The sequence below is a fragment of the Microchirus variegatus genome, assembly GCF_963457635.1.
Source record: "Microchirus variegatus genome assembly, chromosome: 14".
In the NCBI taxonomy this organism is placed as follows: domain Eukaryota; kingdom Metazoa; phylum Chordata; class Actinopteri; order Pleuronectiformes; family Soleidae; genus Microchirus; species Microchirus variegatus.
The window spans coordinates 6,211,018-6,228,026 of NC_139815.1; the positions used below are offsets into that span (position 1 = coordinate 6,211,018).

At 47.4% G+C, this 17,009-nt stretch overlaps 1 protein-coding gene across 1 annotated transcript in view; it reads left to right on the top strand.

Annotated features, from left to right (window-relative positions):
• pde3b (phosphodiesterase 3B) overlaps nt 1-17,009 on the top strand; it is a gene marked incomplete at both ends in the record, with an annotated part of 120,376 nt that overhangs the window by 53,374 nt on the left and 49,993 nt on the right. Inside the window, one exon of the mRNA XM_083901033.1 lies at nt 15,344-15,394. Coding sequence (XP_083757159.1) covers nt 15,344-15,394 — 51 coding nt within the window. The remainder of the gene's footprint in view (nt 1-15,343; nt 15,395-17,009) is intronic.

Here is a 17,009-nt window from a genome sequence, read left to right on the forward strand (position 1 = left end):
GATTTATTAAGTTTTAAACATTTATCCGTGCTTAGATGGAATCGTAACTGTTGCATAAAAGCAATATCACATACTTGCAAAAAAAAAAAACAGTTCTCGGACATTTTGTATTGATTCTGAATCGTAGGAAATGAGAATTCATATGTGAATCGTTTTTTTTGTTTTTTTGTACATTGTGTACGGGATAATGGGATGAAAGGCGAAGAGCACACTGTGAGGGCAAGGTGGTGACAGCATGTACACACATACTACACCATATCGTGTAACATCTGTGGACATTTGAGCGCGTCACTCTGGGTGTGTGTGCTGCGTATATGCGATCGCGGTAGAAAATGGAACTGGCAACAAAACATGATTCTTGGGAGTCAGATATAGGCCAGACTCTCATTGCATCTCCGTCTCTTTTATCTACTCTCTCTCCATTTCCTCAGCATCTCCCTGTCTTGTTTCAGCCTCTTCTGTGTGTCTCTGTAAACAAGCAGAAGGCCAACAACTCCTCCAGCCGTCTCTCACCGCCACCATCCCTGTTGCCATGGTGTGTGGAGCATTGTTTGCTGGCCTCTATGTCGGGTTGCCATGGCATGGCCTATTTGCCATATTAAATGTTTGGCAGCATTGTACAGATGCTGATGACAAACGCCCAACAATCCCACTTTGATCAATGAAACAGTTGCTGATTAGGAGATGGGATGGCGCCGCTGATCTATTTAACAGCCATAGATATAGATTTTGTGCACTGTTTGTTTCACATGTACAAAGCAGGACTGTGAAACAGGTACTGTATGCGTTACAGATGGAAAAGCAGCATTAAAAAAACAAGTTTTGACCTTTAAGTTTGTATTATTATTATTTTAATGTGTGTGCTTTGCATTTTTTGTCACTATATGATGATGGAAATAAAAGGTGTTTACAGGTTCTCTTTCAAACCTCCCTCGGTATCTCACTATGGGAAACGCCCTCTGGCGTGACCGATCATGGAAGCTCCAATGACACCACGTCTGTCATATGACAGACCAATCATCTCGAGATGCACGGGCCAGCTCGCCCCCCTTATAAGCGCACCTGTGCGCTGTACCCACCATTCTCGCTTTCTTCCACGTGAAGATGACCGAGCTCCTCAGCTTTCCTGTTTTCGGAATATTCATTTAACTGCTCTCAGACGCGCCGTAAAGGTAGTCACCGAGCGTGAATATTTTATATTCAGGATTGCTCATCGTTTTTTTATTATCCCTGTTTTCGTTGCGAAAGCCGTGTGTATTTACTGCAACGTTAGCCGTCAGGTTTTAGCTTGTGGTGTTTCTGCAACTGACCGTCGAGGTTAGTCATCATGACTACCGCTTCCTCTAAGGGGACAACGGCTAGCGGCAAGGTGAAGGACGTCGAGTCCCGCCCGTGCCCGGCCTCTTGCGGTTTTACAATTTCAGGGACAGATCCACATCCTCTCTGTATTGCTTGTATGGGAGTCCAGCATGCGCAAGCATCACTCGCGGACTCCGAATACTGCCAGCACTGCAGCGACATGCCAGCAAGAATCCTACAGCGGCGCCTCAGAGTTTCAGCCGCTTCTAAAGCCGACCCCTGTCTCTCCGATACTGCGGTTAAGCTGAAGCCGGCTAAAGCTAGCGCAAGCTGGGATAACCTCCCGGTGGAGGACTTCCCACCGCTATTCGACCAGCTCCTCGACTCGGAAGACGAGTACGGAGGAGAGTGTGTGGAGGAGGATGATAATCTGGACCTTCTTAACGAAGAGAACGAGGATGATGATGAGGACGCCATACTCCCTCCAGCCCAGACATCCCGCCCCGCCCAGCTCCGTCAGCGGGGAAATCCAACCCACCCCTGCGCCTTCGGAGATCGACCTGCATGAGGTGTGTAAGCGGGCAGCATCCCGGCTGGGTATCGTCTGGCCCGCGTCACCGGATGACAAGGGTGAGGAAAGGGACCTTTATGACGGGAAAATTCTGCCTTCTCGCCGTACACCGACGAATCAGGTCATGCCTGCCGTTCCAGCATGCATGAGGGAGATGAAGCGGTTTTGGGATAAACCTTTCCGCCACAGAGTTCCCGTTAAGGGTTACTCTGGCCTGGAGGTCGTTAACAACGAGGAGTGGGGTCTTGGGGACCCCCCAGCAGTGGAGCAGGCGGTGGCATCCCGCCTCCACCCTAACCATCGCTCCGCGCTCTCCGCGGCGGGCCCCGCCTCCATGTACCAGAAAGTGTACAAGTCAGCAGCCCAGTCAGTGAAAAACTTAAACGTTGTCACTCTGCTGATGGCCTATCAGGCTGAGCTTTTTCAGGAGATGGGTCTCCTCCTGGACAAGGGCTCACCAAGCCCGAAGATTTGGGAGGAGATATGTGTCGTGACAGATCTCACTCTCCGGGTTTCCAGAGGTGCTGTCCAAGGCAGCGGCCGCGTCATGGGGCTTGCGGTGGCAGGAGAGAGAGCACTTTGGCTAAACCTCTCCAGCCTGCCGGATCAGGACAAACGGGTTATTATTTGACGCTCCTTTCGACCCGTCCAGGGCTAAGGGCTTGTTTGGTGAGGCTGTTACGGCCATGCAACAAACCAGTGACCTAAGGAAGAAGCAGGGAGAAGCCTTCGATCTCTGCCTTCCACGCAAGGTCACTCCTCGCCTCGCACCGCCACCACGTCATGGGTTTGTGGCTGCGGCGAGAGGACGCAGCAGCGGTTATAAGGAGCCCCAGCCGCGGTCATCTGAGCAGCCGGCGTCTCACCAACGCGGAGCTCAGCCCCAGAAACGCTGGCCCAGAAAGTCCTTTGCCGCTGTAGCTGCTGCTCCAGGCGCAGGGCCTAACCGCCCGTCCCACCCCCCGGACGTAAAAAAAAAGCGGTCGGCATAGGTGCTGTGGTGCGCGGGGACAGAAGCTCAGCAGTCAGCACTCATGGAGATCTCTGCTCTGAGCCCCCACGGAACAGACCGGTTGTTACCCTCTCCTCCCAAGAAACGGAGGACTGTTATGCTGGACCAATGTTCCGGTCAGCGCTGTGTAACGGCACCGTTTTGCCGTCCCGTTCACAGTCGAGACAGAAAAATCGCACTCGTTCCCCCTGTGCAGAGTTTGTATACCCCCCCTCAACACCCCTCGGGGAGAGTTCAGAGGGAAGTGGGAAAACGTGTAATGTTCACACAAAGCACTTCACATGGTTTTTTAATAAACACGCTGTTGCAACCAGGCTTATTCATAAAGCCGAGGGCAAAGCGAACACAAAACAAAAAAGAAAACCAAGAGGTGCAGGACAGTCTGTCGCCAACAGAGGGCGCAGCTGGTCCACTGTTAAGCTTCAGGCCCCCGGTCCTCTCGCTGTCAATGCGGAAGTATGGCGAGCATGCGCAGTCAACCCCTGGGTGTTTACAACCGTTGTCAAGGGTTACAGGCTGCAATTTGCAATGAAGCCGCCTCGCTTCAACGGGGTGCTACCGACAGAAGCTACGGGGGAAGCCGCGGAGGCTTTAGAGAGAGAAATATCTTCTCTATTAAGCTGAGGGGCGATTCGAACAGTACCGGAGGGGGAGAGAAATCAGGGTTTTTATTCCCGTTATTTCCTCATCCCAAAGAAAGGAGGTTCATTACGTCCGATCCTAGATCTGCGTTGCCTCAATTTACACCTCCGGAAATACAAATTCAAAATGCTCACACACAATGTTCTGTTCCGATCCATCCGACCAGGCGACTGGTTCACTTCTGTGGATCTGCAGGACGCTTATTTTCATATAAGCATATATCCAGCACACAGGAAATATCTCAGGTTTGCTTTCAAAGGCGCAGCCTACGAGCATCAGACCCTGCCTTTCGGGCTCTCATTAGCCCCGAGGGTCTTCAGCAAATGTGTGGAAGCCCTGAACCCGATGCGAGCGTCGGGCCTCAGAGTGTTTGCATATCTGGACGATTTTCTCCTTTGTGCTCCCAGCAGGGAGGAGGCGAAGAGAGATACGCAGAGACTGATAGCCAGGCTGCACAGCTTAGGCTTCAGTATAAACCACGCAAAGAGTGTTTTGTCTCCCACTCAGAATATCGAGTATTTGGGTCTCGAAATAAACTCTGTTTCGTTTCGGGTCTTTCTGTCTCGGGTTCGGGTGGAGAATTTTCGCCGTCACCTGGCTCTATTTCAACGGGGAAATTCAGTGTCTTTACGGGACTGTCTCCGGCTGTCAGGGCTGATGGCGTCGTCAATTTCTGTGGTTCCGCACGGACTGCTGAAAATGAGGGATTTCCAGCGCTGGGTATCCTCCCTACATCTGGACGCACGACGTCACCTCAGACGTATGGTGAGGGTTTCCCCGGAATGCCTCCTGGCTCTCCGTTACTGGAGAGACCCAGGGATATTCACTACCGGCGTCCCACTGGGAGCCGTGGTGATGAGGAAGACAGTTACAACGGATGCCTCGTTAACGGGGTGGGGAGCGGTTTTCGAGGGCAGGTCAGTGAACGGGACCTGGCCCCCGACGCTTCACCAGGCGCATATAAACTACCTGGAGCTGTTGGCTGTTTTCCTGGCGCTCAAACATTTTCTGCCTCTCCTAGGAAGGTGTCATGTGTTGATCAGAGCGGACAACACGACAGCCGTGGCTTACATAAACAGGCAGGGAGGCACGCGCTCTGTGAGGTTACACAGGCTGGCTCAGAGTCTGATATTATGGAGCAGCGAGCACCTGCTATCGTTACGCGCGGCGCATGTGCCGGGTGTACTGAACAGATCTCTTCGCATCGCACGAAAACGCACAGTGCCCTCTGTTCTTCTCGTTAAGAGACCGGAACGCACCGCTGGGTGCGGACGCACTGGCGCACCCGTGGCTAAACGGGCTGCTTTACGCGTTTCCCCCGCTCGGCGATCATTATATGATAATAAATGGAGCGTGTTTGAGCGGTGGTGTGAGGCTAAGGATATTATTCCGTTTCAGTGCTCTGTCCCGGATGTGTTATGCTTCTTGCAGGACTTAATCGACGGTGATAAAGCTTTTTCCACCATTAAGGTCTATTTGGCCGCTGTTTCAGCTTGTCATGTGGGTTTTGGAGGTGCGCCTATCGGGCAGCATCCTCTAATTAGGAGGTTTATGAAAGGTGCGCGTCGACTGCGGCCCGTGAATAAACCTCTGGTCCCGTCATGGGATTTACCCACGGTTCTGGAGGCGCTCTCAGGGTTCCCATTCGAGCCGTTACAATTTGCTGATTTAAAGGTACTTTCCCTTAAGACTATCCTGCTGCTGGCTTTGACCTCAGCTAGACGGATAAGTAAATTACATGCTTTGTCTGTGCACACCTCATGTCTGCAGTTCTCCGCGGATTATAGGAGGGTGATGCTGCGTCCTAACCCGGCGTTTGTGCCTAAGGTTAGGGATTCTGCCTACAGCTGTTCCACACTTGAGCTGCTGCCTTTCACCCACCGCCGTTTACAGGAGGAGATGAAGAGCGGCTCAATGCACTTTGTCCTGTGAGAGCTTTACGCATCTATGTGGACAGGACCAAGGAATTTAGGAAGAGCGACCAGCTTTGTGTGTCCTGGGCTCCTTCTCACAGGGGTAGGGCCCTGACGCGCCAGCGCCTGTCACACTGGGTTGTGGAGGCTATAATCTTGGCGTACGAGAGTCGTGGGTTGCAGCCCCCAGAGAGGCTTCGAGCCCACTCCACCAGAGGTATGGCCACCTCCTGGGCCCTGTTCAGGGGCGTATCAGTGAGGGATATTTGTGCCGCTGCCAGCTGGGCATCCCCACACACGTTCATTCGGTTTTACAGGCTGGATGTGACCAAGACTTCTCTGGCTCATTCAGTCCTGAGTGTGGGTTCGGGTTAATTGCGTGCTAGCCCCTGGGAGGGTTTAGGGTGTTGACCCACTGTAGGTCGGGGCTTTGTGGGCTTCGGAGCATGCAAATCCGGAAGTGGGCTATATCTCCCATAGTGAGATACCGAGGGAGGTTTGAAAGAGAACGTTGGGTGACTCACGTAACCCCGGTTCTCTGATAACCGAGTGAGGTATCTCACAACACTGCCCTACTTGCATAGGTGGGGTGGAAGAAATACGCTTGAGAATGGCGGGTACAGCGCACAGGTGCGCTTATAAGGGGGGCGAGCTGGCCCGTGCATCTCGAGATTGTTGGTCTGTCATATGACAGACGTGGTGTCATTGGAGCTTCCATGATCGGTCACGCCAGAGGGTGTTTCCCATAGTGAAATAGCATTGATATGTTTACTCTTTACTGTTTCATTGATTTCACTTGGGAAAGCAAATGGCTTTATTTCCTGTGTTGGAAATATAGTTAAATGTGTGTTGTGCTGCTGTCAAAACTCATATTTCAGTTTTCATGAGAGACAAAATGAAAGAAGGGTTTTAAAAACACTAAAAGGTGCAGAAAATTACTGGGTTGTTATCTTAAATGTGCATTATGTAATACATCTAACTCAACTGGCCATAAAATCCTCCTAATATGTCACAGAGACTCAGGAATAATGTTCATATAACAAACTGAACTCACCAACAACAATATTTGCATTGAAACACCGGTTGCATTTGTTGATATCTGCCATTATTGTGAAACAGTATGAAATTAAATATTTAAAGTATTCACAAAAAATCAACAAAAAGATATTTTCTCATTCTGATTGCTGTAGTAGTTGCCAATGGTAGGCAGCTACTTATTACAGCTGACGTTTTGTTGATACAGTTAGGTCCATAAATATTTGGACATCGGCACAGTTCTGTTTATTTTGCCTCTATGCACCACAATGGAATGGAATGAAACAAACAAGATGTGCTTTAACTGCACACTTTCAGCTTTTACATCCAAATCAGGTGAACGGTGTAGGAATTACAACACTTTCTATATGTGCCTCCCACTTTTTAGGGGACCAAAAGTAATTGGACAATCATAAATAAACCTTTCATTGTTTAATACTTGGTTACAAATCCTTTGCAGTCAATTACAGCCTGAAGTCTGGAAGGCATAGACATCACCAGACGCTGGGTTTCATCCCTTGTGATGCTCTGTGATGCTCTGGCAGGTCTCTATTGTAACGCTCTTCTGTTCCTGCTTGTTCTTGGGGCATTTTCCCTTCAGTTTGGTCTCCAGCAAGTGAAATGCATGCTCAATCAGATTCAGGTCAGGGGCCTGATGTACAAAGGTTGCGTACGCACAAAAACGTGGCGTACGTCCTTTTCCACGCTCACGTTCAGATGTATGAAACGTGAAATGACCGTGGAAATGTGCGTTGCTCACGCCAACTTCATGACTGGCGTACGCCCGTTTCTCCAGCTATTGTTCCTTTGGCGACACTTAGTGGTGATGCTGGGAAACTGTTAATAATGTGAAAACATGTAGTCATCAGAGTGATGTGCACATCAGAGACACACTTATGAACAATCCGACGTGAGCGAGTATTTAGTGAACGCGAGGATTTACTTGCAAACAATGATAATTGGCTCATAAGCCAATGCGGTCAGGAGTGTGCCAGTCAACCCTGAGCCGAGCCATGCCAGCTGTGTGGGATGGAATCATCCGAATGTCATCCAGGTACATCACACTCCCATACAATGCTGTTGAACAGGCCAACATTAAGCGCAATTTTCAGCGAGAGCCGGTTTCCCTAATGTAGTCGGAGCTATTGACTGGACACACATTGCTATAAAAGTCACAGAATGTGTTTACGTTAATAGGAAACATTTTCATTCCATCAATGTTCAAATCATATGTTATGCGCAAATTGAACAGGCTGGAAGCTGGAACAGTGCGCGATGGGTGGCTTCTGGGTGAGTAAATAGTTTATTATTTTAATTGTCCCTTATGATGAAAACCAGCGCCATGCACATTTGTGCCATCATGTTTTTGGTTTACTTTGCTTTTTTCTGCTGGTGAAATTAGAGCTACAGAGCTTTCTAACAAGCCCCTGATTGTCTCTCTGTGTTCAGTATTCATGTCAGTAAAAGCGGGCGTAAAGTTGCAAATGTCAGCCGCGGCGCACTTCTGCATTCTTTAATCGTGAGAAATAAAATAAAAAAATTAAACATGAGTCAAAGTGTTTAATGTCCTGCCATCTTTACGAACGAGCGATGTGTATTGTGAGTGTATTGTGTGTGTGTGTGCGTGCGTGCGTGTGTGCACTGCTCTGATCCCACACACACACTCCCACTCACATCTTTTTTGTCATTTTTATACCTGTTGACAGGGTGTCAAACAAAATCTCCCTGCGCATTTTCATTCACTTTTTTCATTCACTCTTGAATCTCTTGCTCAGACGGTGTGAAATTCCTTTACTTTTCTTTGTTCAGTGAGTTATTTGATCAAAGAGGTGAATCGCAGGGCCTATTTAAATTGATTTGCATATGTAAATGGGGCGTGGACAGGGAGGAGTTTGGCACCTCTGCATGTGCGCTCAATTCCACGTTGATTTGGGATGTACAAAGGAAACGTGCTTGGATCCATGCGTACGCACACTTTGATACATCTGAATTTATTTGTGCGTACAACAGTTTCTGGGTTTTGGCGTACGCCAAGATTTAGTAGGAAATCCACCTGTCCAGAGGATGTTCTTCCAGAATTATAACGGCTTTTTTAGGTGTTGTTTGGCAAATTCTAATCTTGTCTTCCTGTTTTTGAGGCTCACCAATGGTTTGCATCTTGTGGTGAACCCTCTGTATTCACTCTGGTGAAGTCTTCTTTTGATTGTTGACTTTGAAACACAAACACCTACCTCCTGGAGAGTGTTTTTGATCTGGCCAACTGTTGTGAAGGGCTTTTTCTTCACCAGGGAAATAATTCTTCTGTCGTCCACCACAGTGGTTTTCTGTGGTCTTCTGTGGTCCTATGGTGTTGCTGAGCTCACTGGTGCATTCTTTCTTTTTAAGAATGTTCCAAACAGTTGATGTGGCCACACCTAATGTTTTTGCTATTTCTCTGATGGGTTTGTTTTGATTTTTCAGCCTAATGATGGCTTGCTTCCATGAAATAGCTTTTCAGTCAATTGTCCAATAACTGTTGGTCCCCTAAAAAGTGGGAGGCACATATAGAAAGTGTTGTAATTCCTACACCGTTCACTTGATTTGGATGTAAATACCCTCAAATTAAAGTTGAAAGTGTGCAGTTAAAGCACATCTTGTTCGTTTCATTTCAAATTGTAGTGGTGTATAGAGCCAAAATAAAGAGAACTGTGTCGATGTCCAAATATTTATGGACCTAACTGTATGTGCCATTATTGTGAGCGAGCGTTGCACAATCTGCCCCAACTGTGACTGCAGCACACACGACTGTGAGAGCTGTTTGGTTACCAACAGATAGCATGAAAATGCAGCCAATTGAGTAGTTGCAGCCAGATAATGTCTCACTGCTTCATTCACGGTGGTTTCAGTGGTTTTCCTTTTCTTCTTCTTCACATGGTGTGGTTGTGAGAGGGGAAGAGAGCGAGTAGAAAACTCTTTAATAATAACTCTTTATATATAAATATCTTATTTTCTAACTGTTTATTTATTGTATGGTCACTGTTATTATAAAGTGATTTTTGTGGCGCAGCCCTGCCCCGACCTTGTTCATCGTTCCTCCTTCAGAGGAATACTTGTAGGAGCTTCATGCGTGTTGGAGGGACACGAGGGCCCTTTCCCACTCGACCACAGATGCCCGAACCTTAGCCGCCATGCAGGTTGCAGCACAGGTTGGGCTGGGGCGTATGCCATCGGTTGAGCCTGCCATTGTTTCCCTCATTTTGGCTCCTGATGAGGCCTTGAGGCCGGATGCCAGATGTCCCTGGCCACAATGCAGGGTCATAGACGACCTTCTCTCTAAGGCCTATGATGCTGCAGCACGAATGGGTCGTATTGGTAACTCCCTTTCCCATCTACTGCTGAGCCTGTCAACCTCTCTGAAACAAGCTCAAGTTGATCCTTCACTGCAGAGTCTAAGCGATGCCTCATTACAGGCGTTTGCTTTCATATCAAGGGAGATAGGACGCACGATGTCCACTCTTGTCCAGACTCGCCGCCAGGTTTGGCTTGCTCAGTCGCCCCTGTCGGAGGCATGTAGGAAGGTTCTCTGTGCTGTGCCGGTGGAACCAGGGGAGCTTTTTGGTCCAGCTGCTTTGGAAGCACTGGAGAGAGCTGCCCAGGCTATGCAGACCAGGCAGCGGCTATCTGGTCTTCGCAGAAGAGTCTCCGCTCTTAGCAGGCCTAGAGGCCCCTCTGCTGTTCCCAGGCATCACTCTCAGCCACCTGGTTACCCTGTGGTCTACGAAGGTCTCAGCGGCCTGTTCAGCAAATTGCTCAGCAGCCTGCTGATGGGTTTCGGGCCCCTGAGCGCCTGCCTCGTGCGCCACAGCCTATCTGCCGTCCCCCCAGAGCCTCAGGAGGCCGGGGGGCAGGCGCTAGGGCTTCGGGGCCGGCCGTCTGATGTTTTTTCCCATCAGCAGCTCAGTTACTGGGCTGCCTGTACTTCAGACCCTTGGATGGTTTCCACCTTGACCCGGGGGTACGAATTGCAGTTCCGACGCCTAGCCTTCAGCTGGGTCAAAATGACTGTCGTCAGCGACCCGGACGAAGGCCTTAGCTCTAAGTCAGGACTTGTCTGCCCTCCTGGCCAAGGGTGCAATCGAGCCAGTGGATCCTCTGCTGTGTCTCGGCGGTGCCTCCTCTCTCTGTCCCCATGGGGCTGGTGCCCCGGGATCGGGGGCAGCGTCAGACGCAGCGACAAAAGCGTCATGAAACCATATCTTACTTTAACAAACACAGACATGCTGCATACCCACAGAAAGGTCAGAAACTCAGCTAAAAGCTCATATAAACCATTCTTGTGTTCACGAAACACAGTTAAAACACCGAGAGCGTCAGCGTGATTATGTAAACAAAAAAAACGCGTTGACTGGACAGCGGATTCCAGCGGTACCATTTTCATCACTCTACGACCAAGAAGTTATTTCCACTGGAACAAAACCACTTCTAATGAAGAATTACACTTTCCAGCATGCTTTGGGAACAAATCCCCTTCTGGTTGATCATTACAGAGCGACATTAGATCGTTATGATTAGAGAAAGGCGAATGTCCGCACAAATGCGTCATATGCATTTATGTCCTTTTGACTCACTAATGAAGTGATTCACATGCATTTGGGGACCGGGGTCTGATTCTACCAGTTTAGAGGTTTAAAACAAGCTGTCAATCATCCTAATTGACCAAGGTAAGCCAGAGCTATGGCGCTTGCGTAACTCTGTGACAGAGAAGTCACAGAGTTGTTATTATGCACCGCACATGGATCATCGATTTACAGCGAGTTATCATACTTTTTTTTTCAAAACAAGTTCTTTTTAGATCTGTAATGACATATAAATAAGAAATGGGTTTTTAATAATTTGGTACCTAAGAAATCTCAGCGCAGTCGCTCCTCTCTTTACCGGAATGCAGAGTCACCGCAGCAGACTCGCTGTGTGTGAGCCACGTTTGATGCAGGGCCGTAGCTAAGTGAGTCAGGGGCCTAAGATTATATTTACAATTATAGACTTTTGGTCAATTTATTGTTTGTTACACTACTTTGAAAAGCTTGTGGACATAGTTGCAGATGTTTTTACAAGTAAAGTTTTTTAAAACACAAAAGTTGCCCCCCTGTAGCTCCGCCCCTGCCTGAAGGGCTCTCTGTTAACAAACACAGCGGATGCGCGCGCAGCGCAGTTGCAGAAGAGCACCACTCAGCGTTTAAGTAGCAGTGTTATCGTGTCGGCTCACATGTACGAATTCAGACGGCTAAAAGAAAGGAGATGTTTTCATCGTACTATGCCAGCTTGTCGCTTAGTGATTAAGCAAGTTATGCTTGGAAATTCACCTTGGTGAATGGGATACAGCTTGATGACACATATGCTTTAGGCGCCTGTGAGTGGATTAATGACGAGACCAAGTGGCCCCATCTGCAGTGGCCCGATATCCACTCGTACCTGATCGACACTCCGAGTCTTTAGAACTTAACTTCCTGCATGACTCTGGATGCTTACAAAAGTGAACGGTTACAGTATTAGCAACACTACTTGTCCAGATTTTTACAGGCTGCTTCCTACAGCTCCACAAACTACCCTTGGAAGGGCAACAACGTGAGTGTCTTTAAGAGGTTTTATTCTACACACAACTTAATAGGTTGTAAACCAACAAAGCATATAGCTTCTGATGATCAGTTACAGAAGAAAAACAGGAAAATATACATGCTCCATACCTGCTGGAAAGTTCTACACAACTAGCAAAACAACCGGAGTACATTAGCTTCTAAGCTACGGTAGTTTGACTTAAACCTGAGTTTAATTATGCTGTTGCTCTCAAACATTGTTTTTTAACATTGTTATGACTAGTAATAATTACTTCATTTATGTTAGCTTGTTACCTGATGACAAAAATTAATGTAACGTTAACTGATATGAAGTGAGCAAGGCAAATTCTTCCTTCTTTTATCATTTACTCGTTCCAGTCACTCCTCCTGATGTCTTGCAATCAAAGATGTCTCTGGTTAGTCTTGAAAAGGCTACAACTCGCTATCCGGTGAAACTTCAGGCTTTTTTTTTTGTTTGTAAACGATTTATGCAATCGACAGCACAATAAGACTGATGCTGTTGTGTTGCTCACAATAGTGCTTTCTGCAACTGACATGCGCAGTAGAGAGAACATGACACGCGCGTGACGTAGCCTGCCAAGTGGTCTACAGCAATGCCTGTTGTGTGGTAGAGGTGGGCAGAGTTCTTAGCAGGCCTATCTTAGTCAAGAGGGGGATCAGGCAGGGCTGCCCCATCTCAGGCCAGCTCTACAGTGTGGCCATTGAGCCACTCCTCATTAGACTGAGGTCCCGGCTGAGGGGTCTCTCTCTTCCAGGGCTGACTGACTGTCCCTCTGTGGTCATATCTGCTTACGCAGATGATGTGAATGTTTTTGTTCGGGACCAGGGGGATGTCAGAGGTGGCCCTGATGTTGTATGGGAAAGCCTCCTCAGCTAAGATAAACTGGGGGAAGAGTGGAGCTTGTCTGATGGGGCGCTGGAGCTAAGGACTCTCCCCAGATCTCCCGGGCAACCTTAGATTGGGATTGATTTGGGCAACGAGGACATTGGAAAAAAAGAGCTGGGAGGTAGTGCTGGGAAAGGTTGAAGCCAGGTTTTCTAAATGGAATTGGCTGCTCCCTCAGCTGTCCTACAGGGGAAGACTCCTGACTATCAACAACCTGGTCGCCTCCACGTTGGGGCACAAGCTGCAGGTATTGGTTCCACCACCAGGTCTCGTGGAAGAGCTGCAAAGACTGCTGCTGGATTTTTTTCTGGTCGGGTCGTCACTGGCTGAGGGCAGCTGTCCTGTACATTCCTGTGGCAGAGGGAGGACAAGGCCTCATTGACCGCAGGTCCAGGATAGCGGCTCAGAGGTTGCTGTATGGCTGCTCTCAGCGTTGACTAGCTCCTGCGCAGCTCATCCTGAGGAAGGCTGGACGGCTTGGTCTGGACAGGCACCTTTTACAGGAGTCCATTTACAACCTAATAGGACTAACTTCCTTCTACAGGTCAGTGATGGAGGCCTGGAGGAATTTGGACGTCATCCGGCCTCTTAACCCCAGGCCTGGAATGTGGCTGTTTGAGAAGCCGATCTTCAATATTTTCCTACCCAGTGGGGTGCTCTCTGCGACTGTGAGGCCTCGTTTTGTTGAGGCTGGAATTGTGAAATTAGGACACTTAATGGAGAATCCATCAACGGCATTAGCCGCAACACTTAACATCAGGTCCTCCAGACTAATAGGGAAGGCTACTGGAGAGGTGTTGCAGTCCCTATCTGCTCCGCTGTTGGCTTTTGTCCAGGACCGGACCCTAAATGACCAGTGGAGAGCAGTATACATGTTCCCATCACTCACCGTCAGACCTGTTGTGGGACAGTGGACAGAGAAGAGTGGCCTTCTTTCCATGAAGACTCCAGTCCTTGGCGACTTCATCTCCTGTGGGAAAAAACAGCTGTACCTCAGCTGTGTCAAAGTCTGTAGGGCCAAAGAGAATCCAAATGGACAGAGGTTTGCAATGCAGACTCTTCCTAAAGGCTGCTGGCGGCTCCTGTATAAGCCTCCTGTTTAAAAACGAATGGCTGATCTCCAGTGGAGGATCATAAATGGAGCTATAGCTACAAACAGATACAGAGCTCGACTGGATCCCAGTACTGGGGAGGGATGTCCTTTTTGTGGACAGACAGATACCTTAGAAGTCGATCTAACGTTGGTATTGATATTGATCAATACCAGCCTAATAATATCGATACTTCAGTTCCTGTCCTGTCCGTGCTACTGCGGAGGCGACCTGTCTGTCTGTTTCTGTGTAAGTGTCGCAACTTTGAGTGCCGCTGCTGCTGTCACAGTGCGGAGCACAGCCAGGCAGGAACACTCTGCTCCTCCTCCGTCCTCTTGTGCTTTATTGTCACGTGACCCAGGTAAACAAGCAAGAAGTGCTGCTGGCAGTGGCAACTACTCACACAGATGATGAGAGACGGAGGAATGGTGGACACGAGACAGAGGAGCGCTGTGTGGCTTTATTTTGAAGTCACAAATGAAACAACAGCAAAGTGTATAGTTTGTAAAACGCCTGTAAAATACAGTGGCAATACAACTAATTTATACAAACGCATGAAAAACCTCGCCAAGGAAAATGCCAAGCTTCAGAGGCAGAGAGAGGAGGAGAGAAACCCCCACAGACCCACACCACCGACCCAGAGGCAGCGGTCATTAACAGAGGCCTTTCAGTTTGGCATATCTAGGTAGATAATAGTGGTGAAATTAATATTTTGGCCATCTTCGACATAGGATAATACATACTTTTAAGTGCAACTGGTAATTTGTTACTTTAGCCAACCCAATAAAGTATAAAGTACTTTCCAAACGAAAGGACGGAGCAGCGTGAAACGAGCGCAGTAAGCATTGGTATCGTATCGGTATCGACGATACTGACTGGTATTGGATCGGTATCGGATCGATACCAAAATTTTCAGTATCGTCCACCCCTAGTTTCAATGTTAACTTTTGTTTTGAGATACACTGTCAAAAAACAAAACAATCTGCTGCAGCTGCTACTTTCAAAGGCCTCATTCTACTGTCGAGTGTGCATTTGCATTCCTGTAGTAGAAAGTGCTTCTTGTGGTGCAAGAGATTGTGAATGTAAATTGACGACGCTGTGTGCGTTTAGATAATGGGGGGAGAACAGGCAGACAGAGGCGAGGTCGCTCTCTCGCTGACCTGCCCATGCCCTTTACTCAAAAAACCACAAGGATAATGTGGCTAAATGTGGAGCATATTAAAGCATTTCATATTCTCTGTGGTGTCCCTGAACTAATCTGACTGTTCTTGTGTTTTCTCAGATGATTCTGTGGGACTGGGATCTGAAACACTGGTACAAACCGCAGTATCAGGTCAGTACTGTTTTTAAACCATGTTCAATAATGGCACACACGTGGATCATTCAGGTCGCACACAGCCAGAGCTGAAACAATTAATAGATTAATAATCGATTACTAAATGAATCGTCAACTATCTTGATAATCTATTAATCGGTTTGAAGCTCCTTTCATGATTAAAACAAGATTTCTGATTGTTTTAGATTTTTCTTTGTTTCTTTGCTCCACATAACACAGAAATCATTAAAACTGAATCATTTTGGTTTGTGGACAAAACAACACATTCAAGAACATCATCATTTCCAGGTTTGACAAACACTGATCAACGTTTTTTAACATTTTCTGACATTTTATAGACCAAACGATTTATCGGTTAATCGAGAAAATAATCAAAAGATTAACCGATTACTAAAATAATCGTTAGTTGCAGTTCTGCACACAGCCCATAAAGGTGCTTTTCACATATAAAAAGGTCTCTGTTCTATGTTCGGTCTCTATAAATCACCTTCAGGACATTCACTTCACTTCCTGATATTTAGTTCGTGGGTTGGCTAAATACACACAACACACAATGACCTTACAGTTGTTGTCGTGCCACATGTTTTTAACCCTAACCCTCTTACTAAGGCATTCTTGGTTTTGTTTTAACTATTTGTGTCTGTCCAAGAGTTGATGGGTTAGACGGCCTGAAAGTCATTATTTAACCCAATGAAACTCCTGTTTTTCCTTCAAATATTAGCACAGCACCACATATATCATATGAACTCTAGATACACTGTGTTATTCTGAGGTGGGAGGGGAAGAGTCAGTCTTGAGAAAATGCGATTCCTCGAAGAAATTAAAATGGAGCACACGACAACGCAACAGTGCAGAGGAACAAATAGTGGGCCTTACAACATCATTATTCCAGTATTAGGATTGAAACAGATCAGCTGCAGCTGGAGGCCACAAAACAACAATCAGCACGTTTAAATGCATGTTAAAAGTCCAGTTTTAGTCAGACTAAGACCATAAGTCTGTTTAGCCAGATTAAGTCAATTTCTCTTTAGTCTGACAAAGACAATAATTCTGTTTAGTCAGACTAAGACAATAATTGACCTCCACCAAGGAGGTATATGTTTTCGCTGGAGTTCGTCTGTCTGTCTGTCTGTCTTTTAGCAATATACCTCGAAAAAGTCATGGATGGATTTGGATGACATTTTCAGGAAATGTCTGCAATTGGACCAGGAACAAGTGATTACATTTCTGCTCTACTAGAAAAGCACTCGGAGAGTGCAGTCCAATAAGCAGTCCACTGCAGCTCAGTGCCTTCAAAATACACCCTGCTGGCACGCTTGGGTCAGACAGCAGGAGGTCTAACCAGTGATAGCGTCTACGGATCGCGCCCAAAATTTAATCACATCCAAATCCGTCTGTGACTTTTCGAGTTATGTTTCTAACAGACAGACGGACAAACAAACTCCGCCAAAAACATACACCTCCTTGGCGGAGGTCAATAATTCTGTTTAGTCTGACTAAGACAATAATTCTGTTTAGTCCGACTAAAATCGAGCTAGTCGGACTAATATACCTGGATAATGTGATTCACAGTTGGATTGAGATGAGTGCGTAAAAGACGGCAGCTTGCATG